This window comes from Mustela nivalis (assembly GCF_964662115.1).
Source record: "Mustela nivalis genome assembly, chromosome: 13".
In the NCBI taxonomy this organism is placed as follows: domain Eukaryota; kingdom Metazoa; phylum Chordata; class Mammalia; order Carnivora; family Mustelidae; genus Mustela; species Mustela nivalis.
In genome coordinates this window covers 79,721,819-79,741,464 of record NC_139032.1, presented here as the reverse complement: position 1 = coordinate 79,741,464, position 19,646 = coordinate 79,721,819, and the positions used below count along the sequence as shown (strand labels likewise).

Genomic DNA, 19,646 nt, shown 5'->3' with positions numbered 1-19,646 from the left:
TTGAGCGTTCTCAGCACGAAACTGTGATTTATGTTTTTAAGAAAATAACTTCTAAGTAAAAAATGGATTGGAGTTGGGACACAAACAGACCCAGGGAGGCCAAGTAGGCTTTTGCAGTAATCTAAGCAAAAGACACCTCTGGCATGGACCCATGTAGCAGTGAAGAAAGAAAAGAGCACACATGAAGGATATGTCTTTAAGGGAAAGGCAGCCGAACTTACTGACTCATAGGTAACAAAGAAGGAGGAATTAGAGCTACCCAGTGGGTTTTAGGTCAGGTAGATGAATGTGTTTTTCTGAAATAGGCAGAGCTAAAAGGGTGGTTTGTGAGAAGATCAGTAACATTACTAAACTGTTTGATTGAGAATAGTACATTTTATGTTATGTATCTTTTACCACAGTTCTGTATTGGGTACATTGACTATTTAAGCATCGCTCTCTCTCTCTCTCTCTCTCTTTTTTTTTTTTTACATTGACTATTTAAATGGAAAAGTTACATAAGACAATCTCATGTTTTGTTAAAAACACTGGACTTGGGACCAGGATGCTGACTGTGTGATGTCTTAAGGCAAGTCACTTCTCCCTGTAGGGCCTGAGTTTCATCTGGTAAATGTTCCTGTGAATTCTGAAAGAGATGATGGGACAGGACCCAGCAGGGCATCTGGGTGTAGTAGGTCTGTCAGTTTCAGCTGAATCGGGAGCACAGACTACTGAAGAAGTGACCTTGGCCTCCCTCTCACTTGATGTTGACTTACTACAAAAATAACTAACCACCAAATGTTTACAGACTATCCCAAGGGCTAGTGAAATGTTAGCTTTTATTACATCATCATCCTCATTTAACTGTTTTATTTCATTTTCATTTCAGTTATGAGATATAATAAATGCCTCATCCCCTATTTTAAAGATGAGGAAATTGAGAAACAAAGATGCTGGCTAGTCTTGCCCAAGGTTACAGAGTCAGGATATGGCAGATTCTGGTCCCAAGTCCAGTGCTTTTTCCATTATAATGCATCTGCTCAGGAAAACAAATCATTCGTATTTGCTTTTAGGTCTATGGGCTGTTTTCTTTCCTATTCCTCTCATTTGTTATAAAGTCACATTTTACAGTTTTTAAAACCATTTCTAATATTTGCTTCCAGAGTAAAGCAGAAATTAAATGCTGCCGCCAGCATTAGACAATTTTACATCCTGCTGACATTATAGAGAATCTGTTTGTACTAACTAGAGGCTAACATCATAGAATTACAGCTTAGCTCTTGTAGCATACCATCTCATTTCAGGCTCTTTTTCGTATTTTAATTTTTTAAAAAGTGATATAGAAATAGTTTTAAAAGGATCATTCTGTAACATGGATGTTTATATTTCTAGGTGGTTTTGCAAAAGTGTAAAGTCAAGTCTCTTTTGCACAGCCCTGGAGACTACATACTCTTAAGTGCGGACAAATATGAGATCAAGGTGAGGTTTTCTCCTCCATTAATTTGCCTCATCAAAGAAAAACTGGGAAATATAAGAAAATTAAAATGGAATAGCACAGAGGGAATATTTCAAGGGAAGCAGGAATGGCTTAGTATAGCCATCTTAAACTTCTTGGGAAGAGAATTACTCATTCTATGTATGAAGACCTTTCTTTTAAAAAAAAAAAAAGATTTTATTTATTTATTTGTCAGAGAGAGAGAGAGAGACTAAGGACAAGCAGGGGGAGCAGCAGTTAGAGGGAGAAGTAGGCTCCTGGCTGAACAAGGAGTTTGATGCAGGACTTGATCCCAGGATCTTGGGATCATGACCTGAGCCAAAGGCAGACGCTTAACCACCTGAGCCACCCGGGAGTCCCGTATGTATGAGGCAGTTTCTACCCCTGATTTGTAAATGAAGAAAAAAAGATCCACAAAAACTTATCTTCACATTCTGTTTTCTTAAGACCCATATCTCATACCCTTCTAATTCTTAGATCTAAACTATGAAAACATAAAAATCTACTTGTGTTTAAAAAAAAAAAACAATTTGCAAAAAGTTGACGGAGCACTCTCATATCTGTTCTTACTGCATTTTTTAAACCATTCCAGTGGTAGTTGTCTTCATTGTGGGAACTGAGATTCAGAGAGGTTAAGTATCTTACCCAAGGACAGACAGTGCATACATGTAGCATCAGAGCTTGAACTATAAAACCTGTGGTCTTTCCGATTTACTTCACTTTCTATCTGGCTTCAGCAAATGCAAATCACATTGTTTAAGGACAGGTTTTTCTATGGTGATGTGATCTGTCATCGTTCCTTATTTTCTTTTATCTGTAGATTTGGCCAATTGGGAGAGAAATCAACTGCAAGTGCTTGAAGACATTGTCTGTCTCTGAGGATAGGAGTATCTGCCTGCAGCCAAGACTTCATTTTGATGGCAAATACATTGTCTGTAGTTCGGCACTGGGTCTCTACCAGTGGGACTTCGCCAGTTATGATATTCTCAGGTAATGTTTTTCTGAGCCTTCCCTTTGACAGAATATTCCCGTTTATCTTTTTGTTGTGGTTTAATATTAAAGACAAAACTAAATATTGGATGAACTAGTCAATAGCTTGAATCTGGAAATGTCATAAACAGTTATATGCTGAAAATCACACACATAAAAAATATTTTAGAGGCATATAGAGTTTTATGCTAGAGTCTAGAAGACCTAAGTTTTGATCTGTCCCCTTACTATGTCACTTCCCCTTGCAGAATTAAACCTGCTGGGCAACCCTCTTGTGTCCCCTCCCTCTTTGGGAGCTTTATAATAGCCCTCAATAAACTTTGCTGCCCACCAAAACAAACAAACAAACAAACAAACAAAAAGTGCTTTTCAGGAAAATGAGGGGTTTGGATGAAGAGATCTTTCAGGTCCCTAGTTCTGATATATTTTTAAAAAAAATTTTTTAAGGTTTTAGACAGATAATGTGTATTTAGTAAAATAATGATATATTTATTTTCTTATTTTAATTCCAGTATAGTTACCACTGTAGTGTTATATTAGTGTCAGGTGTACAATATAGTGATTCAGCATACACTGTACATACATACATACACCACATCTTTATTCATCTGTTGATGGACACTTGGGCTGCTTCCATATCTTGGCTGTTGTTAATAACTGCTGCAGTAAAACCATCAGGATGCGTGTATCCCTTTGAATTAGTGTTTTCTATTCTTTGGGTAAATACCTAGTAGTGCAGTTACTGGATTGTAAGGTAGTTCTGTATTTTTAACTTTCTGAGGAGCCTCCATACTATTTTCCACAATGGCTGCACCAGTTTGCATTCCCACCAGCAGTGCAGGAGGGTTCCTTTTTCTCCACATCCTTGTCAACTCTTGTTATTTCTTATGTTTTTGATTTTAGCCATTCTGACAGGTATGAGGTGGTACCTCATCATGGTTTTTTGTTCTTGCTTTAGATTTTATTTATTTGAGAGACAGCAAGTGAGCATGAGCAGGGAGAGAGAAGCAGACTCCCCGCTGAGCAGGGAGCCCAATGCAGGAGTCGATCTCAGGACCCTGGGATCGTGACTTGAGTTAAAGGCAGATGCTTAATGCACTGACCCACCCAGGCGCTCCTCATCATGGTTTTGGTTTGCATTTCCCTGACGATGAGTGATGTTGTACATTTTTCATGTGTCCTTTGGCCATCTGTATGTTCTCAGGTATGGTTCTGATATTTTAAGTTTTGCTTCCTCTTCAGTGGAATTCTGCATTGAGGGATCAAGTTGCCTTCTGTTGACTAGTAGAAAGACAGAAGTATTTAGAGAAAAATAAAACTTATAGGATTTCTCTCCAAAGAAATAAATAAGAAGAGGTCCATGGCCAAATAATTTTGTGATTTCCTGCATAACCTTAGACCCTTCTTGGAGATTGATGGTATCTGTAAGCATGTTGGAAGCTAATGGAAGCCGGTGTTGTATGTGACTAAGAGAACACTTTGGTGGGACACCTGGGTGGCTCAGTTGGTTAAGCATCCCAGCTCTTGATTTTGGCTCAAGTCATGATCTCAGGGTTGTGAGATCAAGTCCCATGTCAGACTCCACTCTGTGCATGGGGCCTGCTTAGGGATTCTCTCCCCCTTTCCCCCTGCCCCTACACACACCCCACCCCCGCCCCAGGCATGCATGCTCTCTCTCTCTCTCTCCAAAAAGAGAGAAATTATTTTGGTGATAATCCTTGATTTAAAACCCAGCATCACCTCCTGTAAGTTGGAGGATTTTATATAAGTTTCTTAACATTTCAGTTTACCTTTAGTTCAGTTTCCTGATCTGGAAAGTGAAGATGAGATGAAGTGCCTGTGAGGACCAAGCACAGGACCTGGGGGATTGGTATTACTGACAGCTCTGAGAAGTCCTGCATGAAGAAGCCTGCTTGAGCTCATTTAACCTACTGTGCCTCACATTCACTGTACACAGAACCTTTCTTTTAAGGAGCACCTATTACCAGCTCCCAGAATTAGTGTTCTGCGGCATGGTTCAGAAAATGCTGACTTGGAGTAGTACAGAAAATTGAATGTTCTTGTCATTGTTTTTATGCGTGACTGTTTGAGGTCAGCTGTATGGGATCTGTCACACTAGCCTGCAGGACTTTGGCAGGCCCTGCCTCTCTGGTCATACAGTTATAACCCCTTTTATATCTTCCTGGAATCAGACTTACATTTCTAACCAATTAGGATTCCAAACTGTCAGAATCATTTCTAGAAATGATTGATAATTATGCTTCGAGAAAAAAAGACTGGAATAGGTGCCAGAGAACATTAGTCTAAGTGTTTCATTTATAGATGGGGGAAATGAAGCAAGAGTGGGTATGGGCCTTGGCCAGCATCCCACACAGCTCACCCTAGCCCTCCACCATCCATCCATCCATCCATCCATCCACCATCTGTCTGTCTCTCTGTCCACCATCCTGGCATCATCTAGCAGGCATATGCTTAAAGTACCAGCAAGCCAGAGAGAAGGAACTTCTGAAGGAATTTCAAATCCCAAGTAGTCACTGTGGGAAAATCAGATCTTTTACAGTTTAGTATTGGTTTTTGTTTTTAAAGATTGTATTTATTAGAGAGAGAGAGCATGAGCTGGGCGAGAGGGAGAGGGAGAAGCAGACTCCTGCCTGAGCAGTGTGCCTGATGCAGAGCTTGATTCCAGGACTCCAGGATCGTGACCTGAGCCGAAGACAGACGTTTAACCACTTGAGCCACCCAGGCATGCTGTGTTGTTTTTGTTTTCAGTTAAGACTTGGATGGGAGGGATGGAGAAGTAGGGTGGAATAGAGATATCATCATCTTTTTAATGCTTTGAGTTTCTAAGGGTTTTAATTTGATCCTGCATTTGCCTTTCTTGTGTATGTATTTTTTGCACTCTGAGTGGCATGTACAGAGTCCAGAGGCCCAGATGAAAGTTGTGTTAATTTGGGGATTCGCATACACTAGCTTTGAGCAATAAAGCTGCAGAATTGTTTGCCGCTAAGAAGTGTTAGATTCAGATTTCTTGGAAGGTGGGCCGTTTTATCTCTTGCCTCCTCCCCACCTGCCACAACACAAATAAACCGGCCTCTTTTGAAATCATAGTGCAACTCCTTTGGCATCAGTTGCTAAGATCGGATTGGGCTGCTGACGCTTTGAAGCTGACTGAGAAGAAGCAAAGCACGAACGGTCGCCTGTTGCTCAGTAAATCGACGCTATGACGCAATCTCTGGAGCTGAGTTCTCTTGGTACAGCAAGCAGGGTTATTTAAGTTCAAGGGCCCAGACTACAGGGCAGGGATGTGTGTTTACAGTTCTAAAGTAATCAGAGTTAAAGGGGCTGCGAGCCTGTCAGGACCTGCATTCTCTGCAACATACATGTGCTTTAGTCTTTGGAGTCGGCGCTCCTATCCCCAGCCACCCAGTTATCTGAGTTTCTGGTTATTTCCTGCTTTGCATTGGTGATGTGGGGCTTACTAGACTTTCTTGCTGTTTTCCTAGTTTCCTTTGGATTTGCTTTGTAGGCATTTTCATTTGCCGGTGTTCATTGCTCCACGGCTGCATTCATTATGTGCTGCAGATGGTTACTGAGCACTGCCTATGTTTTAGGCATCAGGATCTACATGGGAGCCTGCAGAAATACTCACCACACTGGTGGAAATTCCCACAGGAGGGAAGATTGATATTAAATAGCTAGTTACCTAGAGATGTTTTCATGGTTGGACTAAGGGCCACACTGTGTGGAGTAAGTACTTCAAGACCTCACGTAGCTGAGGAATAAGGGAAAGCTTCTTTGAAGAAGAGGTTTGGGCTTAGCTCTGAAGGATGAGTATCTGCATTAACCGGCAGTGGGCGTGCAGTAAGGAGCATTGGAGACCAAGAAACCAGTCTGTTCAAAGGCCCTGAGACTGAAGGAGCCTGGTGCTGGAGACGCATGAGCAGTAGAGAGCCCTCAAAGGGTTTGAAGTTAAATGAGGTGGTAATAGGATTAGATTTTAACTTTTTTTTTTTTTTTTAGATTTTTATTTATTTATTTGACAGAGATCACAAGTAGGCAGAGAGGCAGGCAGAGAGAGAGGAGAAAGCAGGCTCCCCACTGAGCAGAGAGCCTGATGCGGGGCTCGATCCCAGGACCCTGAGATCATGACTTGAGCCGAAGGCAGAGGCTTTAACCCACTGAGCCACCCAGGTGCCCCTAGGATTAGATTTTTAAGGTGAGATTGACTGATTGAAAGGGGCCAAGAGTAGATGTGGTGAGACCAATTGGAATTGTCAGCAGCCCTGCAGGCAAAAGATGACATCTTGGATCAGAGTCGTCACAATTGAGATAATAGTGAATAAAGTAGGAGAGAATTTAAGAGGTAAAATCAATAGATGGTGGTGATTGAATTTGTGGCTTGAATAAGGAGGAGAGTTGGATGGTTGCCATGTTTCCTAGCTTGAGTAACTGGGTGAAGGAGCAAGCCAGGAAGTAAGAAGGAGAAACAGGTTTGGCCAGCAAGTTCGGTTTGGGACAGAGTAGTGAGTGAGGGACAGGTCTTCTTCATGACAGAATCCCTTTCCCTTCCTAATGTCAGCTGAAGTCTGCTTAGCTGTGACTCTCTGACGTGGACTGAATTCTCTCTTCTAGAGCTCAGCATGTCTGGCCTTACACATCCTTCATTTCATATTTACAGGTGGTGACCAGCTATTTGTCCCTGCAAATTCTGTTTCTCTCCCTCTCAGCTGATCTCCTTCACCTGTTCCTTATTTGTCCTGGTTACCAGGCCCTGCCGTTTCTGGTTGACCTCTTGGACAGTCGTGTCCTTGTTGCCAGTCAAGTTAGTTGACCTCTCACGGGGCCCAAACCGATTTTCCCAGAGCAGAATTTGCATATCCTTCTCTCATAGCTCTTTTCTTAGTGCCTCCAAATTATCTAAGCGTGCTCACAAAAGACTTAAGTGTGCAGACAACAGACAATGATTTTTTGTTTCTCATTTATGCTGCTGTTTGGCGGGATCGCTCCCACTCCGTGCCTTTGTCACCAGCATTTGGGGAAGGTGAAGGCTGTCTGCCCTCCCACTCCCTGAGTTGTCTCTAACAACTTCTGAAGCATTTATTATTAATGTTTCTGGATTATTTAGGAAAACTAATCTTTCAGCCTCTACTGTTTTTTTTTTTTTTAAGATTTTATTTATTTATGTGACAGACAGAGATCACAAGTAGGCAGAGAGACAGGCAGAGAGAGAGGAGGAAGCAGGCTTGCCGCAGAGCAGAGAGCCCGATGCGGGGCTCGATTCCCGGACCCTGGGATCATGCCCTGAGCCGAAGGCAGAGGCTTAACCCTCTGAGCCATCCCCTTACATGCCTATGTTACTGTGTCATTGTGAAGGGTTGTTCCCCCGCCCTTTCTTAAGGAAGCTCCGTGTTTTGTCTCTTCTTTTTTATGCAAAACTTTAATTTAACTCTCTAAATTTTCTTGAATTTTGCATTGTCTTTCTGTGTCTCCAGAAAAGATTACAGTGGCAGAAACAGAAGTAATATTGCCTTCTGATTCATATCTCCTAACTCTTGTCTTTGTAGGGTCATCAAGACTCCTGAGATAGCAAACTTGGCCTTACTTGGCTTTGGAGATATCTTTGCCCTGCTGTTTGACAACCGCTACCTGTACATCATGGACTTGCGGACAGAGAGCCTGATTAGCCGCTGGCCTCTGCCAGAGTACCGGAAATCAAAGAGAGGCTCGAGCTTCCTGGCAGGCGAAGCGTCCTGGCTCAATGGATTGGATGGGCACAATGACACGGGCTTGGTGTTTGCCACCAGCATGCCTGACCACAGTATTCACCTGGTGTTGTGGAAGGAGCACGGCTGACGCCACGAGCTGACCACCGCTGACTGACTTTGGGTGCCAGGGCTGCGGGTTTTCAGTGCAACCTTTCTGGCAGCCGACTGCATGAACCAAAGTTCTCACCTAACGGTATCATCGCGCAGTGCACAATCATTTATCTGTGTTTGCCAGGGGGCCAGGGCTCGGGGCGGGGGCGGGCTTGTTTTCTTGACACACAGCACAGCATGCTAATGACTTCATTTGTACTTAGTTACGTTGGTCAGTATAAGAGGATGCATTTGGGATTCATCTTCCTTGAATATTCGTTTTTAGTAAAGAAGGTTCAATGGTTCATTAATCTGCTAATTGGTTGCCTATAAAAACACATTCAGTCTATTAAAGCTTTTTATTATCGCCTTTTTTTCCTTTTGAAGTTGAAGCAAAGGTGCTATGATGTTGTTCCAGCAACTTCTCTCATGTGGGGCTTTGCTTTTATAACCACCAGTGTTATAAAGACCGCTGAGTCCTGTGACATTCAAAAACTCTTCACCAAATACCAGTTCTAAAGAAAGTCTGTCTTCCAGGGCAAATCAAGTTCTACAAATTGATTGTTCACAACACATTCTAAACTCTCGCACTTGGCAGAGTCAAGGTTGGCTATGTCTGAGGTGTATGTCTGGGGGTTCTGGAGTTTTTGTTCCCCTGTGGAACACGCTTGTCCTCGACCCCTACCACCTGGGTGAGTGCACAGAGGTGATGGGATACAGTAGAAAGAGCACTGAGCAGGAAGGTTGAAAACCAGCTCTATCACCTAGCATTTGTGTGGCCTCAGTGTATCACTTCGCTAGGCCCCGTTTTCCCTGTCTGTGTAGCCACGTTTGTTAAGCTGAATGATTTCTAAGGTTTTGGTCCTGTGTCTGCTGAGGTGTGGGCACGAGTTGGTATTTCAGTTTTGTCTGATTCATTGTTTCATTTAGGTCGAAGATATTTAAATGAAATCATTGGTACAAAGTTATTATCTATAAGGAAACCAGGTATATGAAAAGGATGGATAAAGGAGGAATGTAGAAAATGTAACAGATTTTACCTAGAAAATGTTAGCTAAGGGGGATTGTGGTTCTTTAGACAGAATGGGCAGTCTTAGACACCTGAACCTGACTTTTCTTGCTCCTTTGCCTCTAACCTGATGTGTGGCTTTAGGCAGATTAACTTTCTATCCCCCGACCCTCCTTTTCTTCATCTTTAAGATGAAGGAATTGCCCTAGATTGGGGTTCACAAACTCCAGTGCCGTGGCAGCCATGTACATGATGTAAATGATTGGAGTGTGCTGGACAGGGCTGTGCTGAATCATGGAAAGCTTATCTAATGGGGAAGTTACTCAGCTCTAAGTGTTAGGTAGAAGTGAGCACAGTGGAGGCAGGTCTTGTGATTTTCTTCAGGAGGGAGTGGAAATCCAGATTTTTATTTGAAATCTCCTGATCTGTAAAATGTTGACAGCTAATTGAAAAGTTTAAAATACAGTGAGCTAAAAAAGTACGTCTGCGAGCTGCCAGTTTGTATCTTCCACCTTCTCATTCTTGTAAAGTTAGGTAACTCTGGGATCAGGAGTGGGAATGTTTTAACATAATTGTCATAGACATGAGGGGGAGAGTAGAGGGAGCCAGCTCCAGGACAATTCAGCTGTTTCCTATTGTGTTACAGGAAGTGAGGGGGCTTATTTCATCCGCACACCAACAGGAAGTAGTTTGAAGATGGACACACAAACTGGAATCTCAGTTGTAGCCTCTGCCTGGGGGTATGGTTGACTCATTCTTGCTGGTGTGGATATAAAACTTATCCACTTCACAGGTGGGCAGAGGGCTTGCTGGCAAAGCTGAGAAGGAAGCCAAACCTGGTGGGGACCCTGCTGTTCCAGAATCCGCAGTAGCACAGAACCTGGCGGGACCTCTGAATGCCGTGGAGTTAAGACTCTAGAGAATCAGTGTTCGGTTTCAAGGACAGGTATACTTCATATTCCTGTAGACTCTAAGGAGGTTAGGCAAAAGAATATAGTATCTTCTCCATCCCTGAAGTCCATCTCACACTCAGTTGTGTGCCTGAGGTCCGCTTGGGCTTCTCAAGAAATGGACCAGGAATTGCGGCTGGAGTCCATTTTGGAGGAGCCTCAGGAGACGTGGGGCAAGGAGGAGGGTGAATGCCTTTTTCCTCTACCTCCAACCTGAACAGATCTCTGAGATCACTGATCTGATGACCATCCCTATTCCCACCTCACTTCCAGATACATCCAGCATTTCACAGGGCAAGTAATTATAGTTATTTGTGGGATTTTTTTTTTTAACGACAAACCTGGAACTTGTATGACACGTCCCATTTCAGTTTTCGGTGGACACCGAAGTTCCCCTCCGGGTGGTAGCATGGTACAGCTTTGATTTCCTCCTCACAGAGGCCTTCATTTCACCTGAGCATTTTATTTAAAAGCTTTATAGATGCTGGGTTTATTCATACAAGTGCCAGCTTTTATAAAAATGAAAAACTAATGCATCCTTTAAAGAATAAAGCCAAGTGGAGGGTCAGTGAGAGAAGTGGGTAGGGGAGAGCCAAAGCTGGAGTGGCGTAGTCCCCTTGCGTTGCATGAGGGGGCTGCCCTTCCGCACGCAGTGACTTCTGCTTCCTTAGCTCAGAGGGGAAGAAATTGCCTTTTACTCTTGTTTTGGTGAATATTCTCATTTCTGAAAAAATCATAAGTCATGAGCAGAAGAGACCCCATCCTTTTTTGATGAGCGTTGGATTTCTTGAGTGAAGTTGTTGTGGTGGAAGCAAAGGGCCCCTCTCCTGTCAGGTGCATAAAGGGCAGAGAAACAACTTTGGGCTCCGGGGTGAGCGTTGGGGGTCTAGGAGAGCTGAGTGAGTGGGACATTTTTCGCATTCCAAAGGGTGGTAAGTTCCTCCAGCCTCCTTATTTGAAGTAATAAGTCAAATTTGTCAAAACTGGCCCTGAGCTGACCTTTAGACCTATGGGAGAAATAGGAAGAAAGACTTCTTTTCCGGGGCGGGGTGGGGGTGGGGGTTAGATGTTGAAAAGTTCACAGGAAGGTACATAGCTTTGGATAGCTTTTCACAAGTGAAAGGTAGGGGACTGTTGCTATTAAATTTTAAGGATTGTACTTCATTTTTCATGGTTAAAAAAAGACCATTCTGGCCACTACAGACACATTAAATTATGAATGAGGATTGTGTAATCACTCTAGTGTTTGTTCTCAGGAGAGTGATTATTGCTCTGCATTTTAGAAAACAGGGAGAAAAGAAATATTTTTAGAAACAGTATTATTTTAGACACAAAGAAACTGTTAGGTTAGGCATTTTGACCTAGCAGAAGTAGCAAACGATGGTGGAGCTGGGCTTTACGACATCGCCTTGGCCAAACCCAGCCAGCTCCCTGCAGCTCTGGCTGTGTGCCCTGGCTTCTTGGGAACCTCGCGGTGAATCTTCCAAAATCACTCTGCCAGTCTCTGGGCCTCCTCCTCTTGCAGGCCGAGGTAGCCTGCAAGTGCCTTTCTGAGTAGGGAAGTGTGCAGAATCAGATCACTGTTCTAGGATGCAGTCTGGGGCAGGGCATACGGTCACCTTTGCTTTTAGGGACAGAGTTCGTCGGGGTAGGGGAGAAGCTCTTTAGGTCTGTCCCATTGGTGCAGCCTTCCTACCTGGTTATGTTGGTGCTTGCTAAGATATTTTTAAGATCACCAAGTCTGTCTTGAGAATTATTCAGTCCCTAGCTAGAGTGTCTGATGCAAAGAGCAGGTTAGCATTTTTGATAGAAATATCCACTAGCCATCTCTGGCAGTGTCTGATCACAGGGTCCCTTGTTCGTGACTACTCTAGGAAAGTGAAGGTTTTTCCCATAATAAATCCTCCAGTGGAGTCCTGGATAGTCTTTGCACCGCTCCCTGGTCAGGCGGGATGGTCATGCTCAGTGCAGATGGACGTTTGCAGTCAGGCGGTTTCAGTGTGTTTCTAGTCTTCCCTACAGCACGGAACTGTGGTTGCTTCAAATCCGTATCACAGTCCTGAGGAGTAAGACCCCACTGGATTATTACAGTTTAAAGAACCCAGCTACTTCTACTCTTCATGAATGTGCTCAGATTAAAGTGTTCTTGCATATTTAAACCTGGAAAATCATGAGTTCAGATGACGAAACTCACAGTTATTCTGTGTTCCCTCTATTCACATTGCAAACAGATGAATTTCACTAATTTAGACTTAGTGCTCTTGAGGAGAACGCTCAGGTTGAGAAAGGCTGGTCTCACCAATCCAGTGTCTATGGCAACGTGGTAAACACATCTCAGCTCACGTTTAAATAATTTGATGTATGTTGTAATCTAGGGAAAGAGGTAAAGTTTATCTGAAGTGTCTGGGATGTGGGGAGAAGGGAGTGCCTAAGATAGTAGAGCAAATGTGGGACAAGATGTCTCTATAAAATGAGAAATTATTTTCATGCATCACAGAAGCGTTCTTCTACCATGGGTGATTGTGCTAACTATAAATCATTGATATCTACAAATTAAGGCAGGTTCTCTCACTTAGGCAACATTTGGTTAGTCAAGTCCAAGTTATTGTTTGTACTTGAAAGTAATAAAGCTGCATTTCCTTAAAAATATAATTCTGTAGTGAAGACTATTTTCTCACCTTTCCCCAGTGAATTCGGATGGGACTTTGCGAGAGCACTTGCAATTTAGAATGTGTTTTTAGAAGTGGAACTGCCTCTCGTGTGAGCTGAAGCAGCTCTGTGCCTTTACTGGTCCTGTGTGCTCTAGAATGTAAACCCAACTTCATAACAATTTCTGAATGAGATCCAAGAGGAAAACAGTACACTGAAAAGTCAGATGCAAGGAAGGGATTCTGGCGACCCCATGAGTAGATGCAAATTGGGCAGGGGCGAGGGGAAAAGTGCCATTAATGCAGGTTCTGGATTTGGGGATTGTCTTCCTGCCTCTGCTACTCAATCCCCTAGTTGGTTGATTCTTAATTTAAATTTGTAGGACTCCTTGTTGTTCACCAAGCATGGTCCTGTACCTTTGATCCCCAATAGTACCGTCATAGGCAGATTGTCACTTCTGTTATACAGAGGAGCAGATTGAGGCTTGGAAAACCGGCCAGTTGCTTAGAAGAATAGTGAGTGCTGAGGAGGTTGGGGCCCAGAGTTTTAGCCTCCACAGACCCAGATCATAGATTACTGCCCCCCAATCCTTGTTTCCCTTCCCATTTTCTGCCTACTTCAAGGCTCTTCCATCCAAACCTGGACAGCTCCCCTCCCCCTCGGCCACTTGTGTGTGCCTTTCAAGCTGTTGGCACCTGCCTCTAGAGCATCTTACCAGCTACTCCTTTGAGTGCGTGGCTCCTCTGTGGAAACAACTGCAGTAACTTCCTATTGCCAACAGGGTATGTCTAGATTTATTAACCTATCCATAACCGAGTTCCAGCTCATCTCTTTAAACTGTTCTTGCTCTTTGTTTTCCTGACTTTGCTCTTGGATCTTCTCCCATCCTCATGGAAGAGCCCCCAAGTTCCTTGTTACCACTCCTAGAGCCAGACTTTAGGATCCCATTGACCTCCCGCTAGCTTTCAAGCCTCTGTTGACCAACATGGCCCACTCAGCCCGACTCAACATTTTTGCCTGAGGTAGTTAGATGTGCAGTCTGTTGGCAGTTCTTCACGTTGTACCTTTTCCAGATGGCAAACCATCAACTCACCTTTGATCCATAAACTTTTCAAAATTCAGGTGAACACCTTACCTCCCCAGCAACACTGTTTAAGGTTGAATCATTACATGATGCTCCATAGGTTCTTGGGAAGTTATTTTAGTAAGTTCCATGGATCATCTTAGGGGCTACGTTAACTGGAAGAAAAAATAACTTTTGAGTATCCGAACACTGAAGCAAAATGAAAGACCAGTGACACACAGCTCTACCTCCTAGATTCCCCTGTCCTGCATATCATATAAACATCTAAATTGTTCTGAGAACATTTGGGCACAATGTTTGATGATTGCTCTGATTAGACATGAGTAGTCTTTACCAGTGGGATGTACCTGTTCTTTGCATTTGAACCACATGTTCTGCTCTCACTGTGGTAAAGATCATCTAACAATAAGACAGATTTATAGAGAAAATTCCCCAGAGCTCCTATATCGTAACAATTTTAAATATTCTAATCCTTATCACCTAAGTATTGATTCATATGGTAACAAATCTTTGTGTTTTATTGCGCTGTCAAAAATGTGCTCTCTTTTCCGTTACCATAATATTTTGTACTATTCTTTTATTATCATAATTTGCTAAGCTGTTCCTATTTTGGTGGGTGATTAGGTACCTTCCAGTTTTGCTTTTAGACAGTGGTACAGAGGACTTCTTTGTGCATATTTTCTTAGAATAAGTTCCCAGTAGAAGACTCACGAGTAAAAGCAGAGAATTCTTTCTTAACACTTTTGTCACTGACAGGGAAGAGTGTATAAAGCACACAGTTTATTGAACAGTTACAAAGCGAACACCTAAGGACTGTCACAGTCACGAAGGATCATTTCTGGCTCCCCAGAAACTTCCTCTATGTGGGAAGGAACATTTCATGACCTTTGTATCATAATTATCTTACGGCTTTCAGAAGGGGTTACAGGGATTTACTTTATCACCTTGCTGGATTAAATACAATGTTTCACCACAACACTGTCAGTTTTGAGTGTTTTTTTTTAACATCCATTGTGTGGCTTTTCATGCCACTTGAAATGTGTATCTGTTTTCCAGCGCTGATTACTGCAAAGCCATTATAAATTACTGAGGAGGTATTTGGTTAAAAAAATAAATCATAAATCACACTGTCCAAATGAATCAACTCTTGTTGTTGGACAAAGAATTTAACAGTATTTACCTGTAATTCTTATGTTGACTGGAAAACATCACAGATGTATTGCCATTATTTTCTTTTATATTGATGTAACCTATATAGTTTGCAGAATTTTATAAAGTCATTCCTTATGGTAGCAGTTAGTTTAATGGGAAGATTGAGTGGTTATTTTGAATATGTTTGCCAATTTAGTTTATATAAAGAGGGCATCTCGAGGTTGCTTTAACTGACATTTCTTGTCTTTATGTGAAGACAGAAAACAGATTTTTTTACTCTATGTGTGATTATTTGTACTTCTTTTTAATTCTTTCTTCATCTTTCACCCCTTTACTTTTATTACATTTTCAAATACTTGGATAATATTGTTTAAGATGAATTAAGGTCACAAATAAAATTTCACTAATCTGAGCATTACTAATTTAGAAATAATAATTAAACCCAAGGCATGTGTTGAAAGCAAACCTGTCAACAATCACAATTAACATTCCAGTAATTAATGTGATAGGTCACAAATATGCATTGTCTCTCTCTCTCTTTTTTTTTTTTTTTTTAAGATTTTATTTATTTATTTGACAGAGAAGAGAGTACAAGCAGGGGAAGCTGCAGGCAGAGGAAGAAGCAGGCTCCCCACTGAGCCAGAAGCCCTACGTGGGGCTCAATCCCAGGACCCTGAGATCATGACCTGAGCGGAAGGCAGATGCTTAACCAACTGGGCCACCCAGGCACCCCTGCATTGTCTCTTAAAGTAGGTCTAGTAAGACCCAGAACTGCAGAACAGAGCTAATCAACAGTATTGGTTATATAGTAAAACTGTACTTTTAATTTTATTCTTTACTAATGTGGATGTATCACAGGTGATAAGTAGTATTTAAAGGAAAATAGGGACAATCACGAGCCAAGTTTTTCTTCCAAAATTAACCATAATATGTTTGAAATTTAAAATGGGGGAGTTAATCCAAGAGGCAGCCAAGTGCAGATACCAAGAACGTAGTCATACCAATGTTTTGTTTTTCCTCATGCAGAGTCAGGGAAGAGGTTGTCTGGTGTGCTTTTATATCTCAGGTTCAGAGAGGAGAGTTTTCATCTCTGGGAATTTTTGGAGAGCAGACATACTGAGTTTGGTGTTGAGCACATTCAGCCATGTGAGGTGACTCTTGACCTAGTTGTCCATTCAGGCTTTAAGGGTGCAAAGCTCGAACTCTCTTTGGAGACAGGATCAGAAAAACAAACGTTCATGAAGGCTGCATGTCAGGAAGAAAAACACGGAGAGGTACAAGTAATAAGCAGAGCATTATTTGCTTCATTCCTCCTCTCTCCTGCCCCCCCACCCCTTTCACAAGGCTATGTCTGGAGAACAGGAAATCTCTTCCTCTCTCCTGTGTTCACAGAACCGGTGGAAAGTAAACAACACGGACATGCATGGATGTGTGGGTGAATGCGCTTTGGATTGATCAACATCGACTTCCTGTAATTCAGAGTTCTCACAGTATGTTTCCTTCCAGCGTATCAGAATTACCTGGGACTTATCAGAAATGCAAATGACTGGGCCACGCCAAGGCTATTTACTCAGAATCTCTGGCAGGAGCCTGGCAGGTGACAATGCCCATGGAGGTTGAGAACCGCTATTAGCTAACCTGTTCTGCCACCTACTGGAATTTATGGGAATAGCACCTGGCAATGAGTCTACTACATTAATTCTATTAATTTTTTTGCCCTTAAGCTTCTCTGAATGGATTCTAAAACGGGAGTTGCCTTATACTCATTTCCAGTTATTATAGGGCAGGTTATGTCAAGATATCAGCAGGAAGTCTGTGTAAGCTCATCTTTATTGAAGTGCCTTTAATTTTGTACTGAAATTGCTTTTATCACACTGGAATAATACGCAGCTATTAAATAGTGCTAGGAAGAATAATACACGGGAGAAGTGCAAAAATATATATGAAAAACAGGGTTAAAATGGCCTACAACATTTTTCCAACTAAATAGTTTAAATATGCAGAAGAACAAAATGGAATACACCAAAGCGTAATTAATAGTGGTTCTCTCTTGGGGATGATATTGTAGGTAAATTTTTTCTATATGCTTTTTAAAAATTTTTCTAAGTTTTATATGATGAGTCTGAATTATTTTTAAGAATAATTTTTTAAATGTTGTAAGTTATGTAATACAGCTGTAAGCATCATTTAGCTCAAATTTCTTCTCTCAGGAAGAATTGATGAAGTCCCCATACCAGACAGACATTGTGCTAGGGTCTGGGGTTGCAGAGATGAAATGTGTATGGTCTCTGCTTCCTGGAGCTCTCAGTTCTCTGGGGTGGCATACACACTAAACCCAAGCAGTATAATGAAGGAAGTACAAGTAAGGGAGAAGCTCTACTTAGGCGTGGTAACCACAGTTTCCCAGAGGAAGTAACTTTCCAGAGAGTTCCCAAACTAAGACAATTCTAGATTCAGATACCCTGTAAGTTACCAGCCTTTGTAAGCCGACTGTAGGATATTCGTGGTTGACTGGATTGTATTAACTCCTGGGGGTCTCTGTAGTCAATACAGGAACACATAAGACAGTGCTAGAATTTGGAGACAAAATCATTAAACAACTGAAATTCAACAGAAAAAGCAAGTTGTTGGTGGAGGCCTATTTTTTCAATCTCTTCAAATCTGTCCATTAAAAAAAAAAAACCAAACCCTCAGTAGCAAAACTAAAAATTCAGACAATACTTGGAAGTAGGTCACAAGGTAACCCCATGAGCCCCAAAATATAAGCAGATGGGGCAAACAAAACACTGCCACGAGAACAGCATTTGTGCAGGAGGAATAGGAAGGAACGAGGTAGTGTACGATGGACGTGAGAACAGGAGAACCCACGATAGGCAACAGGTGATCACTGAAGAGGGGCAGGGGCAGCCCATCTAAAAGTGTTGGCTGAAGCTGAGAGAAGTTTTGTCCTCTCCCAAAAGTGGGTTCATGCGAGGGCCTGCTGGAAGAGCACCTGTAAGGGCTGGAGCAAGGCAGCCCTTATAAGCTCATGAGGCTGCCTGCTTTCTTCTAGGACAGGACTCCACACTTGCGAAAACACCTGGGACTAAAAGCAGAATTGAGCAGGACAGAGACAAAGGGGAGACTATTCCTCTTGAGAGTCTTTGTAGGCAGTGTAGGAACATGTAAGACCCTACAAGAATTTGAAGACAAGGAAAGAAAGATGGCCCAGACTCAAGAAAGGGTAAGGACAGAGGCAGTCCCAGAAAGCAAGCTGTTTTATTTTTAAACTCCATACAAAAGCAACAGAAGAGAGGGCTCTGTGAAGGTTGAAAAATCTTTTCTGAACATAGCCTTAATCCAAAAAGCCAGGAAGGATCATTTCACAATCAAATAAACAATAGAAAAGTATTAAGGCCAAATTCCATCCAAAGTTATGAACAGAAAAGGGACCAAGAGGAAGCACAATAGCATCCCTATAGACAATGGAAGCACACCAGGGAGACGTGGTTAGAGACCAAAACCATAACATATTTAAAAATGAAAATACACTAAGCATATGAAAGAAGACATGAGAAAATTGCATAGATTGAAAATGGAATGAAGAATTAAGAAAATGAGAAATTATTTGAGAAATGAAGACAGGGCGCCTGGGTGGCTCAGTCCATTAAGCCTCTGCCTTCGGCTCAGGTCATGATCCCAGGGTCCTGGGATTGAGCCCCGGGTTGGGCTCCCTGCTCAGCGGGGAGTCTGCTTCTCCCTCTCCTTCTGACTCTCCCTCCTGCTCATGTGCACTCTCTCTCTCTTAAATGAATAAATGAAAAGTCTTAAAAGAGAGAAATGAAGACGAGCACAAGCAGCGTTAAGGACTAAATACAACAGATAACAAACACCTTAAGAAAAATAGAAGGTGATAAAGAAAAATAGAGGGTGATAAAGAAAAAGACATATAAGTAAAGAGGAGATGAAGAATTGGAGACACAAGATTCGAGAGAAAGTGACCCATCTTTGAGGCGCACAAAGGAGATCAAACACAGGTAACAGGCCTGAAGAAGAACCCCAAAGCAAGAAGAAACGCTAAAAACTGTAATTCAAGGAAACATTCCATTTAAACAAAAAGGTCAACACTGCATATTGAAAGTATACCATGTACCTGAAAATATTGACCCAGAGGGACCACCCAAATAACAGGTGAGGAGAAACGCATCTTAATAAAAGCATTTCAACTCTAAGCGGGAAAAGAGTGATAGAAAAGCACGGGTTGTCAGCCCCACTGAACACTTAGGCATGAAGCATCAACGGCTTCTGAGATCCCAGGGGAGAAACAACCAGACACGGGCCTCTTACAGCCTTGCCAAAGGGACCAAACCTGAGTCTGAACCCCTCTCTGAACACTGCTGCTGTTGTACAGGAATACGGAGGACTGAATACAGTGTGTGTGTGTGTGTGTGTGTGCAGGGTGGCCTGGGGGAATGCGGTCTGCGGGAAGCTGCAAGTTCAAAGA

At 42.3% G+C, this 19,646-nt stretch overlaps 1 protein-coding gene and 1 long non-coding RNA gene across 5 annotated transcripts in view; one reads left to right on the top strand and one right to left on the bottom strand.

Moving 5' to 3' along the window:
- FBXW2 (F-box and WD repeat domain containing 2) overlaps nt 1-12,930 on the top strand; it is a 28,589-nt gene extending 15,659 nt beyond the window's left edge. For all 3 annotated transcript variants that reach the window (XM_082694521.1, XM_082694520.1, XM_082694522.1), the window contains exons 6-8: nt 1,372-1,458; nt 2,295-2,464; nt 8,029-12,930. In XM_082694521.1, coding sequence (XP_082550647.1) covers nt 1,372-1,458; nt 2,295-2,464; nt 8,029-8,317 — 546 coding nt within the window. In that variant the 3' untranslated portion in view covers nt 8,318-12,930. The remainder of the gene's footprint in view (nt 1-1,371; nt 1,459-2,294; nt 2,465-8,028) is intronic.
- A 1,132-nt stretch (nt 12,931-14,062) lies between these two features.
- LOC309845986 lies at nt 14,063-19,570 on the bottom strand. 2 transcript variants are annotated; one of them, XR_014301660.1, is made up of 4 exons: nt 19,512-19,570; nt 16,165-16,369; nt 14,640-14,760; nt 14,063-14,166 (listed from the first exon to the last, which is right to left on the bottom strand). It is a non-coding gene; the product is annotated as an uncharacterized lncRNA (long non-coding RNA). The 2 variants fall into 2 exon arrangements; XR_014301661.1 differs by lacking the exon at nt 19,512-19,570 and adding an exon at nt 17,625-17,707.
- Nucleotides 19,571-19,646: the final 76 nt, after the last annotated feature.